This window comes from Salmo salar, chromosome 21 (genome assembly GCF_965601325.2).
Source record: "Salmo salar chromosome 21, fSalSal1, whole genome shotgun sequence".
Lineage (NCBI taxonomy): Eukaryota > Metazoa > Chordata > Actinopteri > Salmoniformes > Salmonidae > Salmo > Salmo salar.
Window position 1 is genome coordinate 22,752,871 of NC_138311.1, and position 18,976 is coordinate 22,771,846.

At 45.7% G+C, this 18,976-nt stretch overlaps 1 protein-coding gene across 6 annotated transcripts in view; it reads right to left on the minus strand.

Moving 5' to 3' along the window:
- Nucleotides 1-18,976, minus strand: part of LOC106581933 (diacylglycerol kinase eta) — a 78,916-nt gene that overhangs the window by 5,282 nt on the left and 54,658 nt on the right. For 3 of the 6 annotated variants that reach the window (XM_014164445.3, XM_014164443.3, XM_014164449.3), the window contains 20 exons: nucleotides 17,575-17,737; nucleotides 15,121-15,229; nucleotides 14,799-15,020; nucleotides 14,593-14,684; nucleotides 12,719-12,818; nucleotides 12,302-12,617; nucleotides 11,827-11,958; nucleotides 10,999-11,145; nucleotides 9,231-9,348; nucleotides 8,750-8,860; nucleotides 8,501-8,597; nucleotides 6,654-6,761; nucleotides 4,996-5,109; nucleotides 4,778-4,912; nucleotides 4,387-4,547; nucleotides 4,139-4,244; nucleotides 3,941-4,033; nucleotides 3,607-3,726; nucleotides 3,370-3,475; nucleotides 2,059-2,189 (listed from right to left, as the gene is read on the minus strand). In XM_014164445.3, the coding sequence (XP_014019920.1) occupies nucleotides 2,059-2,189; nucleotides 3,370-3,475; nucleotides 3,607-3,726; nucleotides 3,941-4,033; nucleotides 4,139-4,244; nucleotides 4,387-4,547; nucleotides 4,778-4,912; nucleotides 4,996-5,109; nucleotides 6,654-6,761; nucleotides 8,501-8,597; nucleotides 8,750-8,860; nucleotides 9,231-9,348; nucleotides 10,999-11,145; nucleotides 11,827-11,958; nucleotides 12,302-12,617; nucleotides 12,719-12,818; nucleotides 14,593-14,684; nucleotides 14,799-15,020; nucleotides 15,121-15,229; nucleotides 17,575-17,737 (2,681 nt within the window). The remainder of the gene's footprint in view (nucleotides 1-2,058; nucleotides 2,190-3,369; nucleotides 3,476-3,606; nucleotides 3,727-3,940; nucleotides 4,034-4,138; nucleotides 4,245-4,386; nucleotides 4,548-4,777; nucleotides 4,913-4,995; nucleotides 5,110-6,653; nucleotides 6,762-8,500; nucleotides 8,598-8,749; nucleotides 8,861-9,230; nucleotides 9,349-10,998; nucleotides 11,146-11,826; nucleotides 11,959-12,301; nucleotides 12,618-12,718; nucleotides 12,819-14,592; nucleotides 14,685-14,798; nucleotides 15,021-15,120; nucleotides 15,230-17,574; nucleotides 17,738-18,976) is intronic. The other 3 variants (XM_014164444.3, XM_014164446.3, XM_014164447.3) reach the window with 3 other exon arrangements.

The following is an 18,976-nucleotide window of genomic DNA, read 5'->3' on the forward strand; positions in this document are numbered from 1 at the left end:
AAGACACCACATTTAGGTACATTTTAGGTAACATTTTCGTAATAAATTGGGTGGAGAAAACCCCCCGAAATTCCAGTATGTTGATGACTTTTTGTAAATCCAATCAGTTTCCACATTGATTCAACGTCATCACATATTTTTTGGTTTGTTGAGATGACGTGGAAACAACGTTGATTCAACCCGTTTTTGCCCAGTGGGAAGGGCCTCTTACATGCATATGACAAGTCTTACAATGCATTATAACTGCATCATAATGCATTTTATCTGTAAGTGTTAAAGGCTCAGTGCAGTCGAAAATGTGATTTTGCTGTGTTTTTATTACATTTCCACACTAAGAGGTTGGAATATTACTGTGAAATTGTGACAATTATGATAATGCCCTTTTAGTGTAAGAACTGTTTGAAAAGACCGCCTAAAATTTCAGCCTGTTTTGGTGGGATGGAGTTTTGGCCTTCCATGGTGACATCACCATACGTTAAATTCGTTTATAGACCAATACGAAAACAGTTCCAAACCTCTCTGCCAATAACAGCTAGTTTTCAGTTATCCCCTCACCATTCCCAGACAGTCCTAGCAAAATTCTTGCTTGAGAAATGTTCCTTTACTATGAAGCTATTTTTTTATTAAAAACAATCACAGTAAGGTACTTAATTATTACCCTGAAATGATTTGTTGATATAAAAACGGCTGCATGGGACCTTTAAGTAAAATGTTACCATGTTTCTAAATATGATCAATTATAATTATGTAATAGTGTTTAGGGAAAAAAATCCAATTCGGTTTTTTTCACTGGATAATGGTGGTATTTCCATAGCAATATGGAGGGGACAGATTTGGAATGAGGACACACACACACACACACACACATACATACATACATACATACATACATACATACATACATACATACATACATACATACATACATACATACATACATACATACATACATACATACATACATACACAGAGAGAAAGAAATACTGGCACAGTCCAAGGTATGGTAGGCCTGTTGCTCATATGGATGTGTGCATGTGTGTGTGTGTCTATTACTGTCAGAAAGTCAACCTACTCACTTTGCCCTCATTCAATCCCCCCACTGTATATCCCATAGGATCACTGGTACATGAAACTCTGATAGACTTTTTAGTCTATTAAAAAAAACATTGTTTAAATGACACTCCATCATCTCCATTGGATGTTTTGGTCATAAACAAGGCGTCTAAATTGTTCTCGCTGAGGTATTTTCTTAGAGTGGAGTCAACATTGGACATCTTTCTCCTATAACTCCAAGTATCTGTCACCCATGTTAAGCATCACTCCAAAAAAAGGATGTTCACTCACACACCCCTGGGTCAGCTTCCCTGGGAGTTGTTGTGCCTCTGTCCGTGAATACTATCTCTATGTCGCTCATACTTAAAACAGCATTTAGTCTCGTCGATGGTGGAACCCCAACCTTCCTTTACCCTTCCTGACCCCTCCCATTCCCTCCCTCCCCTCCCCCATTCCCCCATTCCCTCCCTCCCCTCCCCCATTCCCCCAGCCCTCCCTCCCCTCCCCCATTCCCCCAGCCCTCCCTCCCCTCCCCCATTCCCCCAGCCCTGTCCCGTTCCCTGTTCGCACACAATACCATTGGAGACTGGGGGGTTAGTGAGTTGCAGCCAGTCTCCTGCGGTAGGTAAGCAACACTCTCACACACAGAGGAAGCCAAGCAGAGCAGTGCAGCACAGAGTAGCAAACAGGGAGACAGCTAACGGCCAACAGAATCAGAGAGAAAGAGATGGAGAGAAACGGAGAGGAAGAGAGAAAGAGAGTTGATCTGGAGATAGATGAGGTAACGGGTGTGTGTGTGTGTGTGTGTGTGTGTGTGTGTGGGTGAGTGAGTGAGTGAGTGAGTGTGTGTGTGTGTATGCATTAGCGTGTGTGTATGTATTAGCGTTTGTGTGTGCATTATGTTTGAGTGTGTGTGTGTGTGAGTGTGTGTCTCTGTGATGTTTGAGTGTGTGTGTGTGTGAGTGTGTGTCTCTGTGATGTTTGAGTGTGTGTGTGTGTGTGTACCTTCAGGTCCCTCCTCTCCAGGTGCAGCAGTTCCGAGCCTCGGATGTCGTGGCGTGTGAAGGTGTCTCTGTACTCTCCCAGACTGAGTTGCTCCAGCCAGACGCCCACTTCCTCTGTGCCCCATCTCTCCACTACACACACATATAGAGCAAGAAGGGGCTCGCTCAGTGTGAGACCCTCGCTCGCGTGCACACACACACACACAAATTGGGACGCACACCCACGTCCACGCTTGAATACACAGACATACAGACACTCAGAGAAATAACATCCCAATAGAGGGATAGGAAAACAGGGAGAGGAGGAGACGTAGAGAAGGAAAGGAAGGGAGGGAGGGAGAGGAAATGCGGCAGCGGATGGCGGGAAAGAGGAGGGGTTAACAGAGATGTCAGAGGTTGGTTGGTCGGAAAAACAGGGCTGTGGCCGATGGCCTTCCAGAGAGGCTGAGGGCATGCAGGTTATCCACCAATCAGAACACAGACATACAGTAAGTAGGAGGGAGAGGGAGGTGGAAGCCTGTGCAACCTACAGGAATACCCCACCCAATCAACACCTTGCCCTGCCTCACTGTAGGCAGGACTAACACACTCCCAACTAATCAGACAGGGTCCTAAAGCAGAGGACCAGCCAACCCCTGGCATTCTATTTGTATCCATTCTACTGCCTGTCTGGCATCATATCTCATTTCACCCCAATGAGACGAGAGTTTATGAGACGAGAGTTCAGCTGGAGCACGCATACAGTAGAAATGGCTTGTTTTCATGTTCAATTGGCAGTAATATTCATAAACAAATGCAGTCAATCGTACAGTTGTATCAGTCGTCATGAAGGCAAAAAGGTGTTCTAATACAGAAAATGTCTTTCTCTGGGCAACCCCAGGGTGTGTGGCCCTGCGTCCACCACCCTCACCCTGTCTTTGGCCTTGGTTTGTGCCTGCTGTACATGCGTAGACAGGTGGATGAGACCATGAACAGAGAAAAGAGGGGTGCTCTTGGATGGCTGGGTGAGACTGAGGACCGGGGAGACAGAGATCACAGAGACAATCCCTGACACCACACTGGGTGGTTATAATGCATTACAACCACTATATGTAGGCCACAGAGACGGTAAAGACCTTAGTTCTAAACCTATGTAGTTACTTTCTCAAACAGACGATAAAACAAAACAACGTATTGTGATATTTACACATTATATCCACACTCTTGTTGCGTGTGTGTGTGTGTGTGTGTGTGTGTGTGTGTGTGTGTGTGTGTGTGTGTGTGTGTGTATATACAAAGCCTGTGGAGAGAGACACAGAAGACCAACACGTACCTGACTGAGGGCTGGTCTTCTTGGTAGCTTTCTCTTTCTTGAACTTTGGCACAATTCTGAACATGCTGCTACGACTGTTCCTCTTGCCATACTCTAATGAGGGGTCCTGAGAGGGACACAAGTGTAGGATTAGAAGTGTGTGTGTGTGTGTGTGTGTGTGTGTGTGTGTGTGTGTGTGTGTGTGTGTGTGTGTGTGTGTGTGTGTGTGTGTGTGTGTGTGTGTGTGTGTGTTCTCACCTCATCTTCATTGGGCTGCAGTATATGGTATAACCAGGGGATATCCACTAGTTTGCCTAGCTCCATCTCCACACTCTGCAGGGCACTGGATAAAGACTCTTCATCTGAGGGTTCCAGTTGCTGCGGATGGACACACACACACACACACACACACACACACACACGAGTTGGGCAGGAAGGATACATTTCTGTACAGAGGCTGTGTAAGACGAAGTTACCCTTTGATACGGATCAAAGGTCAGTTTGGCGTATTCCCTCCTAACTAGTTCAGGTTAGGATTTAGGAAGGCTAAACTGATCCTAGACCCTGCACATCCTCTTAGATTGTAACTCACCAGTGATACTCGTCCCACCAGAAGGGATTCAGTCTCGTTGTGTAAAGCCTTCACATTGCTGGCTACTTCTATAGCTGTGTTCCTGGCCATACTCTGGTGACAAGGCAATACAAACAAACCCGATATTAGACAACTAAAATCCCCCACACACACACACTCTTTACATCACACAGAGAACCTGTTGATGACGTCCCTAACCTCTGGGAACTTGGGGTGCGTCTTGTTGATGGCGTGTGACGAGGCGTTGACGGCGTGAGCAAGCTCCTGCTCTAGAAGCCCATTGGTCTTGGCTGCCTCACAGATCCTGTGATTGGAGAGGGGAGTCAAAGGGCAGAGTTCTGACTGCTGATTGACAGAGGCTTTTTACAGGTACAGCATTCAATATAAAGGACAGATAACAGTGTAGAATGGAGCAAAATGAGGTGGTCACGTGTGTGTGTGTGTACCTGGTGATGAGCTCGTCCGCAGCACGGGCAACCAGCTGTACGAGGGCCACCTCCTCCTCAGTGGCCAGGTCCACAGACAGCTGGGAGTAGAAGTGAGCCCGCAGGGGCAGCTTGTCATACTTCAGCTTGTCCTCCCACGACTTCAGAGTGTTCTCAAACGCCTGCACATGGACAGGGAGGGGACACACAGGGAGAACAGGAATTCACATCCACTGACAGAGACAGGGCATCTTGGGCATACCCATTTCTCTCTTCCTCTTAGCATCTCTTTCTCTCCCTTCCTCTCTAGATCGTCGCCCATTGACTGCATGTCCTCTTTTTCCTCACACTCTGGGACTCCATCCCTACTTCCTACCCCCCCCCCCCCCCCTTCCCTCCATCTCTCGCTCACCCTGTCTCTGGTCAACATCTGGGCTCTGTTCTTGTGTTGGATCTTGATGACACCAGGAGGTTGTACCCAGGCCTCTCCGTCCACTTGGATAGGAACACCCTCATCTCCCAGGATCGTGATCTTCACTGAGCGACACTGACGGGCGAGGAAAGAGTCATATGGCGAAAAACCACAGTATGATACAAGTGGTGTGTGCGCGTTGGGCACGAGTGTTTTACCTGTGCTATGCGGTGGTGTTGCAGTTTGATGACTCTGGACACAGCCATCTGCATACTGCCGAACACTGCTACCACCTCCAGGATTTTATCATCGAACGACGGGGCGCAGAAGATCTAAACACACAACACACACACAACACACACACACACACAATAATAGAGGCAGGGGTTAAAATACAATGAACGCATTTACAGTGCATTGCTTTAAAGCATTTTGATGATGCTCACTGTGTGGGGGGGGATTTTTCTTGTGGTACATCAGCCTCATCATCATTATCACAATCACCGTCACCACCATCGTCATCATCACCATCACCCCCCATTGAAAATGAATGTTTTCTGACAATTCCTTCACCTCCAAATCATCTAGTGAAAACGAGGGGTTAGAATTTAGATTGAAAGACTGGAGTTAAAGGTCTCTCTGACTTGATATTGATTTCTCTGTCCACATTGTCCATGATAAGGTCGAGGTAGTGATGAATTAGACATCATTCCACTGCACAATTTCTCTGCTCCGATACACTCAGAAATGCCACTTTAATGCAGATCTGTACTACTTAGCCTGCTGCATGTCAAAGGCTCAAAGAGAGAGAGGTTGTGAGCTATTGTATTGTAGTTCAGACTAATTCCACTAGGTGGAACCCTACTCACAATAACACATCTACGCAACCAGTTTGTTTTCATTGTGGCCAAAACAGTCAGGTCTGTAGATGGTTTATAGTTTGAACACAGGCTAAGAAATAAGCATGTGTGTGCGTGTGAATTTACTGTAAGTGTGTGTGTGCGTGTGTGTGTGTGTGTGTGTGTGTGTGTGTGTGTTTAGAGACAAGAGAGTAAACTTTCAGGATGACGTGTGTGTTGGATCAGTTCCACTGAATGTTCTCTCCCAGCTGCTTCCTCTGCTCCAGCACTGCCATTACATAACAACACCACGTCACAGACAGAGGTAAACTCACTGGACTAGGGGCCCCACCAGGGAGGTGTGTGTGTGTGTGCGTCTGCGCGTGTGTAGCAAACCGACACTCCAATCCGTCAGCAGCCCTTGTACTATCTGAGTCTTAAACAAACAGGTCGACAGCCGGCCACCTCTCTCACCAGGGGTCATACTCAGGCCCCGACACTGGGAGCGAGAGCAGAGGGTTTAAACACATCGAAAAAATTCACAGGACCAAATCTGCTCCGGTAATAAAACACACCTTACTGAACAACAATAACCCAGAAGTGTTATCATTCTCTTTGCCTCGTCTCCAACAAGACTGAGCCAGCAGCCACAAAGTGACAACCAAGACAACAAGAGTCCTTGGGATCTGGATAGGAGTTGTACACATAGAATGATAAAGGCAGTATTATCAGTATGGTCGTAAGGGTTGAGGTGCCACTTAGTGGCGTAAACAGGTCATCCCGTGCAAATACCAGAAGCATGACTCTCATTTAGCCTCCTGTACATCATCCTCAGGAAGAAAACACTAAGACACTTTTCACACTACTGAGCCAAGCCGGGTAGTACACACACACACACACACACACACACACACACACACACACACACACACACACACACACACACACACACACACACACACACACACACACACACACACACACACACACACACACACACACACACACACACACACACACGACAGAACAGCACTCACGTCGTCCTCCTTGGTGCCTCCCCAGAAGTTGGTTCCTCCAGCGTAGCTGGGGATGTTCAGCACCGCAATGCCCTGAAGGCTGGGCAGGGGGATGTATTGACCGTCACACTAGAACACACACAGAGAGTTAGTTAGGTTCTATTTCAACACGGAGAAGCTGCAGACTGGCCAGGGGTATGAACAGTGCATTCAGAAAGTATTCAGACCCCTTGACTTTTTCCACATTTTGTTAAGTTAAAGCCTTATTCTAAAATTGATTTAATTGTTTTTTTCCCTCATCAATCTACACACAATACCCCATAATGACGAAGCAAAAACAGGTTGAGATTTTTTTGGCAAATTTATACAAATAAAAAACCTGAAATATCACATTTACATAAGTATTCAGACCCTTTACTCAGTACTTTGTTGAAGCACCTTTGGCAGAGATTACAGGCTCGATTCTTGGGTATGACGCTACAAGCTTGGCACACCTGTATTTGGGGAGTTTCTCCCATTCTTCTATGCAGAACCTCTCAAGCTCTGTCAGGTTGGATGGGGAGAGTCGCTGCACAGCTATTTTCAGGTCTCTCCAGAGATGTTCGATTGGGTTCAAGTCCGGACTCTGGCTGGGTCACTTAAGGACATTAAGAGACTTGTCCCGCAGCCACCCCTGTGTTATCTTTGCTGTGTGTTTAGGGTCGTTGTCCTGTTGGAAGGTGAACCTTCGTCCCAGTCTGAGGTCCTGAGAGCTCTGGAGCAGGTTTTCATCAAGGATCTCTCTGTACTTTTCTCTATTCATCTTTCCCTCGATCCTGACTGGTCTCCCAGTCCCTGCCGCTGAAAAACATCCCCACAGCATGATGCTGCCACCACCGTGCTTCACCGTAGGGATGGTGTCAGGTTTCCTGCAGACGTGACGCTTGGCATTCAGGCCAAAGAGTTTAATTTTGGTTTCATCAGACCATCTTTTCTCATGGTCTGAGAGTCCTTTAGGTGTCTTTTGGCACACACCAAGCGGGCTGTCATGTGCCTTTTACTAAGGAGTGTCTTCCGTCTGGCCACTCTACCATAAAGGCCTGATTGGTGGAGTGCTGCAGAGATGGTTGTCCTTCTGGAAGGTTCTCCCATCTCAACAGAGGAACTCTGGAGCTCTGTCAGCGTGACCATTGGGTTCTTTGTCACCTCCCTGACCAAGGCCCTTCTGCCTCGATTGCTCAGTTTGGTCAGGCGGCCAGCTCTAGGAAGAGTCTTGGTGGTTCCAAACTTCTTCCATTTAAGAATGATGGAGTTCACTCTGTTCTTGGGGACCTTCACTGCTGCAGAAATGTTTTGGTACCCTTCCCCAGATCTGTGCCTCGACACAATCCTGTCTCCTTCAACCTCATGACTTGGTTTTTGCTCTGACATGCACTGTCAACTGCGGGACCTTATATAGACAGGTGTGTACCTTTACAAATCATGTCCAATCAATTTAATATACCACAGGTGGACTCCAAACAAGTTGTAGAAACATCTCAAGGATGATAAATGGAAACAGGATGCACCTGAGCTCAATTTCTAGTCTCATAGCAAAGGGTCTGAATACTTGTGTAAATAAGATATTTCTGTTTTTTATTTTTAATACATTTGCTCATGGGGTATTGTGTGTAGATTGATGATTTTGTATCCATTTTAGAATAAGGCTGTACCGTAACAAAACGTAGAAAAAGTGAAGGGGTGTGAATACTTTCCAAATGCAATGTACTGGTAATCATTCCCTGTGGTACACCCAATATGGCCGCCATTCTATCGACCACTAAACATTGATTTGAATGGGAAAGTCCCTTCTAGTAATTCTAATTCTATGGTCATTCTAATTCTCTCACCTCCAGTTGAACCTTCTGTTCTAGGTTCTTGTAGGTTCTCTGGAGGAGCTCCTTGGTGCCCAGAACACCATACCACACCCTGTTCTTAGTACGACTCCTAGAGAGAGAGAGACGGCGGGAGGATAGTCAGAGTGAGGAAGAGAATGTAGTGTACACAAAATGGGGAACAAGGGGGAGAGAATAGAGGTGAGAGAGGGATGAGAGGACAGTTGAGAGGGATGAGAGAGGAGAAATAAACCTAGAGCTCACCGGCACTTCTCTGGGTGTTCCTCCCGCTTGTTGTTGAACTCCAAGGTGATCTTAGCATCTAGCCCAACGCCAAAGTAATTGTTCATGACACACTTCTCACTAAAGCCCTCTCTGTGTGGGAGATATAGATACAGGGCAGTTCAGAAAACTACAGTTCAACTGAAAACTTAAAACATTCATGTTTTGATCTGGTCGCCAAAAAGGTAAAGTCGGAAACATTCTGAATATGGTAGCCTAAAGGTTAGACGTCATGAGTCTGAGGGTCTTACAGCGAGTCCAGGAGGTCTGGGTCTATGAAGGGTTAAAGGGTAGAGTTTAGAGGTCAGAAGTCAGAAGTCAGAGGGTCGTACAGCGAGTCCAGGTCAGGGTTTATGAAGGGTTAAAGGGTAGAGTTTAGAGGTCAGAAGTCAGAGGGTCTTACAGTGAGTCCAGTAGGTCTGGGTCTATGAAGGGTTAAAGGGTAGAGGTCAGAGGATCTTACAGTGAGTCCAGGTCAGAGTCCAGGAAGGGCGTAGCACCAAATGGGTCGATGTTGGCCAGCAGCATTTTACTGATGATGGAGCTACCGGCTATAGAAGCTGCCAGACCAGCACGCAAACCTATACAGAGAAACAGAGATGTTCTTAAAGAGTGCTGTGTGTGTGTGGTATGTGCACTTGTACCAAGGCAGATGTATGTGTATCATTTCAGACAATACATATGTGTGTATACGCATGAGCGCAAACCATGGCAGATGAAGTGTGTATGTGAAGTAGAGGTCTTCACAGGTCCAAAAAGTTGAGTTCCACACGGAACCAAAAAGGGTTCTTCAAAGGGATCTACTATGGGGACAGCCAAAGAACCCTTTAAGGTTCTAGATAGCACCTTTTTTTCTTAGAGTGTACCCAAATAAATAAATGTTTTAAATATAGAGACCTGTTTCGAACAGACCCAAGGAGAAACAGACCCGGCCCGTACGTTACAGCCTTATTCTCATCATTCTACACACAATACCCCATAATGAAAAAGCAAAAACAGATTTTTAGAAATGTTTTCAAATGTATTAAAAAGAAAATACCTGATTTACGTAAGTATTCAGACCCTTTGCTATGAGACTCGAAATTGAGCTCAGCTTCATCCTGTTTCCATTTATCATCCATGAGCTCTTTCTACAACTTGATTGGAGTCCATCTGTGTTAAATTCAATTGATTGGACATGCTTTGGAAAGGCACACACCTGTCTATATAAGCTCAAACTGTTGACAGTGCATGTCAGAGCAAAAACCAAGCCATGAGATCGAAGGAATTATCCGTAGAGCTCCGAGACAGGATTGTGTCGAGGCACAGATCTGGGGAAGGGTACCAAAACATTTCTGCAGCAGTGAAGGTCCCCAAGAACACAGTGGCCTCCATCGTTCTTAAATGGAAGAAGTTTGGAACCACCAAGACTCTTCCTAGAGCTGGCCGCCCGGCCAAACTGAGCAATCAGGGGAGAAGGGCCTTGGTCAGGGAGGTGACCAAGAACCCGATGGTCACGCTGACAGAGCTCCAGAGTTCCTGTCGAGATGGGAGAACCTTCCAGAAGGACAACCATCTTTGCAGCACTCCACCAATCAGGCCTTTATGGTAGAGTGGCCAGACGGAAGCCACTCCTCAGTAAAAGGCACATGACAGCCCGCTTGGAGTTTGCCAAAAGACACCTAAAGGACTCTCAGACCATGAGGAACAAGATTCTCTGGTTTGATGGTCTACTCCCTGCCATTCTACAATTACAAATAAGTGAATAACTCTCTACAAATGAAGTAGCAGCCTACCTGTTGGCTCTTGCCATTTTAGTCCATCCTTCTAATTGAAATTTTAAATCGATTAGATATCTCCTAACTTGCTTCCCACACTCTGAGGCTTTTTGACTGTAGAGCCACTTTGATGATGACTTGTGATTGGCCGACAACAACAAGTTACACGTGCCACTCAAGAGCAGAAGCATAAACGATAGCCTACAATGTCTTCTCTCTTTATACTGCAGCAGTCGCGTTCGGGTCTCTGCAGGTCCTTACGGGCAAATCAGTAATAATTACACATACCCAAGACCCGGGACGATCATATCAGATCCGACAAGGACACGTGAGAATTTAGAATTCTGTCAGAATCTGGACCCGCTCGGGACCCTAGTCGGATGCCACGTAATTGTGTTTGGGTGGACCCGTGAAGACCTCTAATGGGAAGTGTGTATGTGCATGTATGTGCACGGCGCACATGAGTGCATATACCGTAGGATGTACCAGGGCAGATGATGCGTGTGTTGAGTACTGGCAGGTTCTCCTTGCTGGTGGTGAAAGGTGTGATGGAGAACGAGCCACAGGATTGGCTGCTGCGACTTACATGCCTCTCAGGAGGAGAACATGGACTCTTAGCCACTAGAAACAGAGAGGGAGACACCAGAGAGAGACCAGAGAGAGACGGGAGGAGAAAGAGACCAGGGTGAAAGACAGACAGAGAGATACCAGAAATGTAAGTACTACTGTCTACTACTACTGTATGTACTAAAGATCTAGAGAGAGTAGATAGAACAAAGGGATGACACTGGAGAATATAGTGGCATCCCCATTGATCTGAAGCAATAAGCAGATTACTTGTAAAAAAGGAAGTGCCTCTGTCCCACAGACAATGACACATCCTACAGGACACACACACACACACTAAAGGACAAGCACACACTCTGTGCAATGTAAATACCACACCATGTACAAGTCCACTGACTGCACTGTAAATGACAAACTAAACCCAGTATTATCCAATAGTGAGGAATACAGAGAATGGTTTCCATCTATACTTCTTACAAAAATAATATCCTATATTTAGAGCAGGAATCATCGTGTGTGTGGGCTTGTCAGACAGAATCCATGTTCTCTGTGGCAGGGCGTAGTGAGTGGAGGATCCACTAAGTCTGTGGTGTTTAGATCCTGTGTGATTTCTTGTATGATACAACTTACAACTTACTGCATCTGTTTTCAAATGGACCCTTAGCCCCTACTCCCTATCCACCCCTCTAGATCTAAAGAGGACTGGGTGGCTGGAAGAGAGAGAGAGAGACTCACATGGCATGGCTTCCAGTTCCTTGGTGTCCTCGTCCTTCTCACTGTCCCTGTTGTCATCCTCGCCTTCCTTCCTAAACTCCAACGGGGACGGCAGCTCCAGCTCCTCTGTGTGGGCATTCTGCTCATCCACCACTAGAGGGAGAGGGGCAGTGCCAGAAGGCAAGAGAGGAGAGGGAGAGGATGATGAGAGAGGGAGTGACGGGAGAAAGGGGAGAAATTGGACACTACAACTTTGTATTACGTGACACAGTGATTGCCAATACTTTTTATGGTTTTACAATCTGTATTCCATTGTATTCTCTCTGAAACATGCATGAAAGACTTGCCATAGGCTCTTTATATTGTATGTCTGATCCGTTTTGTCATACTGTATACCTATTTACCTCTCTCGGCCTGTTCGATGATCTGTTATGTTCTATATCTACGTACCTCTCTCGGCCTGTTCGATGATCTCTTATGTTCTATATCTACGTACCTCTCTCGGCCTGTTCAATGATCTGTCGTACAGCCTTCTTCAGGCTGTTGGCTCGTAACATCAGCTGTTCTTTAGCTCTGAACAGCTTGTGTGGCGAACCTCCTCCTTTCTCTCCTCCCTTTTCACTCTCCTCCGCTTCCAGTTTCTCCTTCAGCTCGGTCAACGACTCCTCGCTCACCTCCTCCTCCTCGTCTTCCTCCTCTTCCTCCTCTTCAACGATTGGTGGTGTGGAAAGGGGAAGAGGTGGTGGGAGTGACTGGGCTTCTGTGTTGAGGGTATGGAGGAGTGAGTCTAGCTTCTCATTCAGGATGGCACACTGTTGGGAAAAGGAGAGTTAGGTTAGTGTGTGTGTGTGTGTGTGTGTGTGTGTGTGTGTGTGTGTGTGTGTGTGTGTGGGGGGGGGGGGGGGGTACTTACTTTGAGAGACATAGTGTCACACTCCTCTGTATTCTCAATACTTTTCTCGTAAGATTTTCCCACTTTAGCAACAAAGTCCTTTACTGTCTCACACAGGATCCTGGAAGGACAGCGAGAGAGTAGAGAGTAGAGAGTAGAGAGAGAGAGAGTAGAGAGAGAGTGAGAGAGAGAGTAGAGAGAGAGTAGAGAGTAGACAGAGTAGAGAGAGAGAGTAGAGAGAGAGTAGAGAGAGAGCAGAGAGAGAGTAGAGAGAGAGCAGAGAGAGAGTAGAGAGAGAGCAGAGAGAGAGCAGAGAGAGAGCAGAGAGAGAGTAGAGAGAGAGTAGAGAGTAGACAGAGTAGAGAGAGAGAGTAGAGAGAGAGTAGACAGAGTAGAGAGAGTAGAGAGAGAGTAGAGAGCGAGTGTAGAGAGAGAGTAGAGGAGAGAGAGAGTAGAGAGAGATAGAGAGAGTAGAGAGAGAGAGTGTAGAGAGAGAGAGTAGAGAGATATATAGAGAGAAGAGTGAGTAGAGAGAGAGTAGAGAGAGAGAGAGTAGAGAAAGAGAGAGAGAGTAGAAAGAGAGAGTAGAGAGAGGAGAGAGAGCAGAGAGAGAGTAGAGAGAGAGAGTAGAGAGAGCAGAGAGAGTAGAGAGAGTAGAGAGAGTGTAGAGAGAGTGTAGAGAGAGCAGAGAGAGAGAGTAGAGAGAGAGTAGAGAGAGTGGAGCCAGAGTAGAGAGAGAGTAGAGAGTAGATAGAGTAGAGAGAGAGTAGAGAGAGAGTAGAGAGAGAGTAGACAGAGTAGACAGAGTAGAGAGAGTAGAGAGAGAGCAGAGAGAGCAGACAGAGAGCAGAGAGAGTGTAGAGAGAGAGTGTAGAGAGAGAGTGTAGAGAGCGAGTGTAGAGAGAGAGTAGAGAGCGAGTGTAGAGAGAGAGTAGAGAGCGAGTGTAGAGAGAGAGTAGAGAGCGAGTGTAGAGAGAGAGTAGAGAGAGAGATAGAGAGAGATATATAGAGAGAAGAGTGAGTAGAGAGAGAGTAGAGTGAGTAGAGAGAGAGTAGAGAGAGTAGAGAGAGAGTGTAGTGTGAGAGTGTAGAGAGAGAGTAGAGAGAGAGAATAGAGAGAGAGAGAGAGAGAGTAGAGAAAGAGAGAGAGAGTAGAGAGAGTAGAGAGAGAGAATAGAGAGAGAGAGAGAGAGAGAGAGAGAGAGTAGAGAAAGAGAGAGAGAGTAGAGAGAGTAGAGTGTAGAGAGAGAGAGTAGAGAGAGAGAGTGTAGAGAGAGAGAGAGAGTAGAGAGAGAGAGAGAGAGTAGAGAGTGTAGAGAGAGAGAGTAGAGAGAGTAGAGAGAGCAGAGAGAGAGAGTAGAGAGAGCAGAGAGAGTAGAGAGAGAGTAGAGAGAGAGTAGAGAGAGAGTGTAGAGAGAGAGAGTAGAGAGAGAGTGTAGAGAGAGTAGAGAGAGAGTGTAGAGAGGAGAGTAGAGAGAGAGTGTAGAGAGAGTAGAGAGAGAGTGTAGAGAGAGTAGAGAGAGAGTGTAGAGAGAGTAGAGAGAGAGTGTAGAGAGAGTAGAGAGAGAGTGTAGAGAGAGAGTAGAGAGAGAGAGTAGAGAGAGAGTAGAGAGAGAGAGAGTAGAGAGTGTGTAGAGTGAGTGTAGAGAGAGTGTAGAGAGAGTAGAGAGAGTGTAGAGAGAGTGTAGAGAGAGTAGAGAGAGAGAGTAGAGAGAGTGAGGAGAGAGAGAGTAGAGAGTAGAGCGAGGAGAGAGAGAGTAGAGAGAGAGCGAGACAGAGAGAGAAAAGCGGGGGTGAGAGAGAGAAGCGGGGGGTGAAAGGAGAGCGTGAGTTCACATTAAATGAAATTGTCAGCAGCCATTTAGCAGTAAGCAGTGTTGAGATGAGACACTCACTTAGCAGAGGAGATGACCACAGAGTGTTGGTCAGAGTTGAGGATCTTGGTGAGATGGGCAGTTACCGAGTCTTCATATGTTGAGATCTGGAACTGGGGACACAGAGAGAGGAGAACGGCAGAATTAATAGAAAACTAAGCAAGGCCAGGGGGATACTGTTACATTATAAAACACCTCCAGATGTTAATGTTTCAGATGTTGTGTACCTGGCCGTCGTCAGTGTCGTCTGGCGTGACGGGCCCACTGTGTTTGGAGGGGAGCTTTATCTCGTAGGTCATGATGCTCCAGCGGTCCAACATCTTGGTGCTGGCCCGCTCCAGTTTCTCCAGAATCTGGGGAAGCTGCGTGTCATCGTCACACGATGGTCCCCAGCCTAGCACCCGCGCCAGGTCATTTCCTGTTCCCAAGGGCAGCACTCCCAGCTGGCACTGGAGACAGAAAGAGAGGGGGGGGGAGAGAGTGAGAGAGTAAGTGTGTGTGGGGGAGACGGGGGGGTGGGGGGGAGATAGGTGTGGGGGGGGGTCTTACCTGTTTGTGGAGGTTGAGTTTGTCTATCTCAGAGAGGACCCAGCCTACACTCCCATCCCCTCCACACACCAGGATCCGGAAGTTATCAAACTTCTGAAAGAGACGCAGCCTGGAGAGCACACAAAGGAATGGTACTAGTGTCAGAGTCATTAAACAGTATAGCTTCTGTCCCTGTTCTTCCCTGATCAGGGCACCAACCACCCTGTCTCTGTCCCCAGTATCTATGCCGCATGTGCCAGGGTACTAGGGTCAGTCTGTCTTATTTGGTGTACTGTGTGATCTTAGGCATGCTCCATCTAATTCCCCTCTCACTCACTCTGTCTATGTCTCCCCTCCAGAAGGACCTTGGCCAGGTTCCATAAAACATTTTATGGTAATTTCCCTCTTTTCTTTTCTATTAAAATGATTTCTCTTTTGACTGGTACTGTTCATACATACATACATACATACATACATACATACATACCCTAAATTCCGGACTATAAGCCTTAACTTTTTTCCCAGGCTTTGAACCTCGCGACTTAAACAATGATGCGGCTAATATATGGATTTTTCCCGCTTTCAATTTTTTGTCTTCCAAAAAAACACATTCTGTGACGTGCTCAGTTTTTTGGCGGCATGAAGCTTTCATTAGACCAATGAAATTGCCGAACGGGTTACGGTCAAACAACTTTTTTGTTTACTGTTTAGATTAAATCGAGCGCGCTCAAACTTCCCATCATTCTGATTACGGTAGTCATTTTGTCACCCTCATCATGGCAAAGACACGGAGAAATGCATATGATGCAGCTTTCAAGTTGAAGGCGATTGATCTGGCTGTTGGAAAAGGAAATAGAGCTGCTGCACGGGAGCTTGGTCTTAATGAGTCGATGATAAGACGTTGGAAACAGCAGCGTGAGGAATTGACTCAGTGCAAAAAGACAACTAAAGCTTACTGCTAATTTAGTATTTTTTGTTACAAGCCGTGTTTCGTTAAAGCCTATTTATTTTTGTTACAAGCCGTGTTTCGTTAAAGCCTATTTATTTTTGTTACAAGCCGTGTTTCGTTAAAGCCTGTGTAAAGTTCATTTGTTTCAATGTACCGGTAGGCACCTGCGGCATATAGACATGTGCGGCTTATTTATGTAAAAAAAAAAAAATCTGTGGGTGCGGCTTATATTCAGGTGCGCTTAATAGTCCGGAAATTACGGCCCCTACATACATACATACATACATACATACATACATACATACATACATACATACATACATACAGTACCAGTCAAACGTTTGGACACACCTACTCATTCAAGGGTTGAGAGAATGCCAAGCATGTGCAAAGCTGTCATCAATGCAAAGGGTGTCTACTTTGAAGAATCTCAAGTATAAAATGTATTTTGATTTGTTTAACACTTTTTTGGTTACTACATGATTCCATATGTGTTATTTCATAGTTTTGATGTCTTCACTATTATTCTACAATGTGGAAAATAGTAAAAATAAAGAAAAACCCTTGAATGAGTAGGTGTGTCCAAACGTTTGACTGGTACTGTATACATGTCTTGAAAAAATATGTTTTCCTTAATTATTTTACAATAACCCTACCACCCCTCCCCTAATTGGAGTAAACTAATGAATAACAACCCTTAGGCTTCTACTTCCAGCTTATACATACTATATACATTTTACGGACACAATTCATTTTACAGTAGTTATATTTTGTTTGTTGTTCTAAGAAATGAAGGCTATTCCATGCGAGAAATTGCCAAGAAACTGAAGATCTCGTACAACGCTGTGTACTACTCCCTTCACAGAACAGCGCAAACTGGCTCTAACCAGAATAGAAAGAGGTGTGGGAGGCCCCGGTGCACAACTGAGCAAGAGGACAAGTACATTAGAGTGTCTAGTTTGAGAAACAGACGTCTCACAAGTCCTCAACTGGCAGCTTCATTAAATAGTACCAGCAAAACACCAGTCTCAACGTCTACAGTGAAGAGGCGACTCCGGGATGTTGGTGTTTTGCTGGTACTAAACAATGTAAGGAGCACAATCCATGGCTACAAAGCTAGCTGGCTAGCTAGCTACCTTCTCTGTAAGTTGGCTTGGCGTACTAAAAAGTAATAGAAACAAGTTGAGAAAAAAGTAACTAAAAGTAATGTGTTCTATTATCTTCTGAATCAATTTGTATCTCCTGTCTTGAATTTAGAAGTTCTTTCTAGCGATCTCCCAAAATAAATGTGATTTCTTTGACAAGATGTTCAGTCAGTGAATCAGGCCGGAACAAAATTACAAATCATTTGTAGACTGCAAATTGACCGCAAGAAGCCCAAACAGATATAATATTTGACTAAAACATAATAATTTCAAAACTTGCTTACATTTGTAAACCATCAGATTTGTCGATGTATTATGCGTGGGAATACTTTTTTTTTTACTAGCGATGCCATGTGGTTTTCACTAGCCAAGCTGACTCACCCTAGATGTGGTCCGCCATTGACCAGGTCAAACACCTGAGCTGGGTTGAGGAGCTGCTTGAAACGTCGTAGGAATTTAACCCCTTGGTTGTCTCCGCTCTTGGAGTTGACGAAGACCAGCAGAGGACTGGCGCAGGACGGGGGACAGGTGGCCTTCCAGAAGCCTGAACACAAATACACAAAAAAATAACTGTTATTACATGAATGAAAAAGTGAATTTTATTTAACCAGGCAAGTCAGTTAAGAACAAATTCTTATTTTCAATGACGGCCTAGGAAGAGTGGGTTAACTGCCTTGTTCAGGGGCAGAACGACAGATTTCAACCTTGTCAGCTCGGGGATTCTATCTTGCAACCATCCGGTTACTAGTCCAACGCTCTAACCACTAGGCTATCGGCCGCCCCATGAATGAAGGGTTGAATGTCTGAATGACTGATTAATGAATCTGTGCTCAAATATTAAGAGTACTAGCCAATTATAGTAGCAAATAAAATGCAGGCGTGATCTGATAAACAGTACGGAACTATTGTAGATGGTGATACACTGTAGATAGGACATCAGGAGCAATTACACGTATAATTGTTCATCTCTACCACCTTGATCACGTTGTTTATCACTGTCAAATTAACACTAACAGTATCCAGACTCTGAGCCGTGTCACAGTGACTAATAGAAGGGATGTGAGAAGATGAAGAGATGAAAAGAAAAGAGAGATTCTGCTATCTGCTGTACTGGATCACCCATTAACTACTGTATCATAACACCCACACACTGCAACATCATTGAGGCATCAAAGTGTGTGTGTGTGTGTGTGTGTGTGTGTGTGTGTGTGTGTGTGTGTGTGTGTGTGTGGGCATCACAGTACTGAGTCAGGCTGTGCAGTTGTGTGTGGCATGTACGGTATTAGCACACATTCTAAGCAGGAAACACACTGTGGACAACGAGCCTGTGCGTTTATAGGACTCATCATATGGCAGATTGATACACCGCCTGTGTGTTAACATTACTCTGTGTGAAAAGGCTTTAAGTTTGAGTGTATGTATGTGTGTGTGTGTATGTGTGTGTGTGTGTGTGCATGTGTGTGTGCGTGTGTGCGTGCTTGCGCGGGGGCGGATGGTGACAGTCCCCAGGGGTGCTGCCATCCACACTCTCATTCTCTCTTCCTTCACTCTCTTTCTGTCATTCCTTTCTCCCTCTGTCTATCCCCCACTCTTTGTCCTTTGCTCTCTCCATCCTCCACATCTCTTTGCTTCTCTTCTCTCTCTCTCTATCATTATTTTACCCTTCTCATTTTGCCTCTCTTCTCATTCCATCTTTCTATCCCTCTCTCTCTCTTTCCCACCTTCTCTCTCTCTCTAATCTTGGCAGCGGCAGAGCAGAGATGGGAGAGGAGAGGGGGAGGAA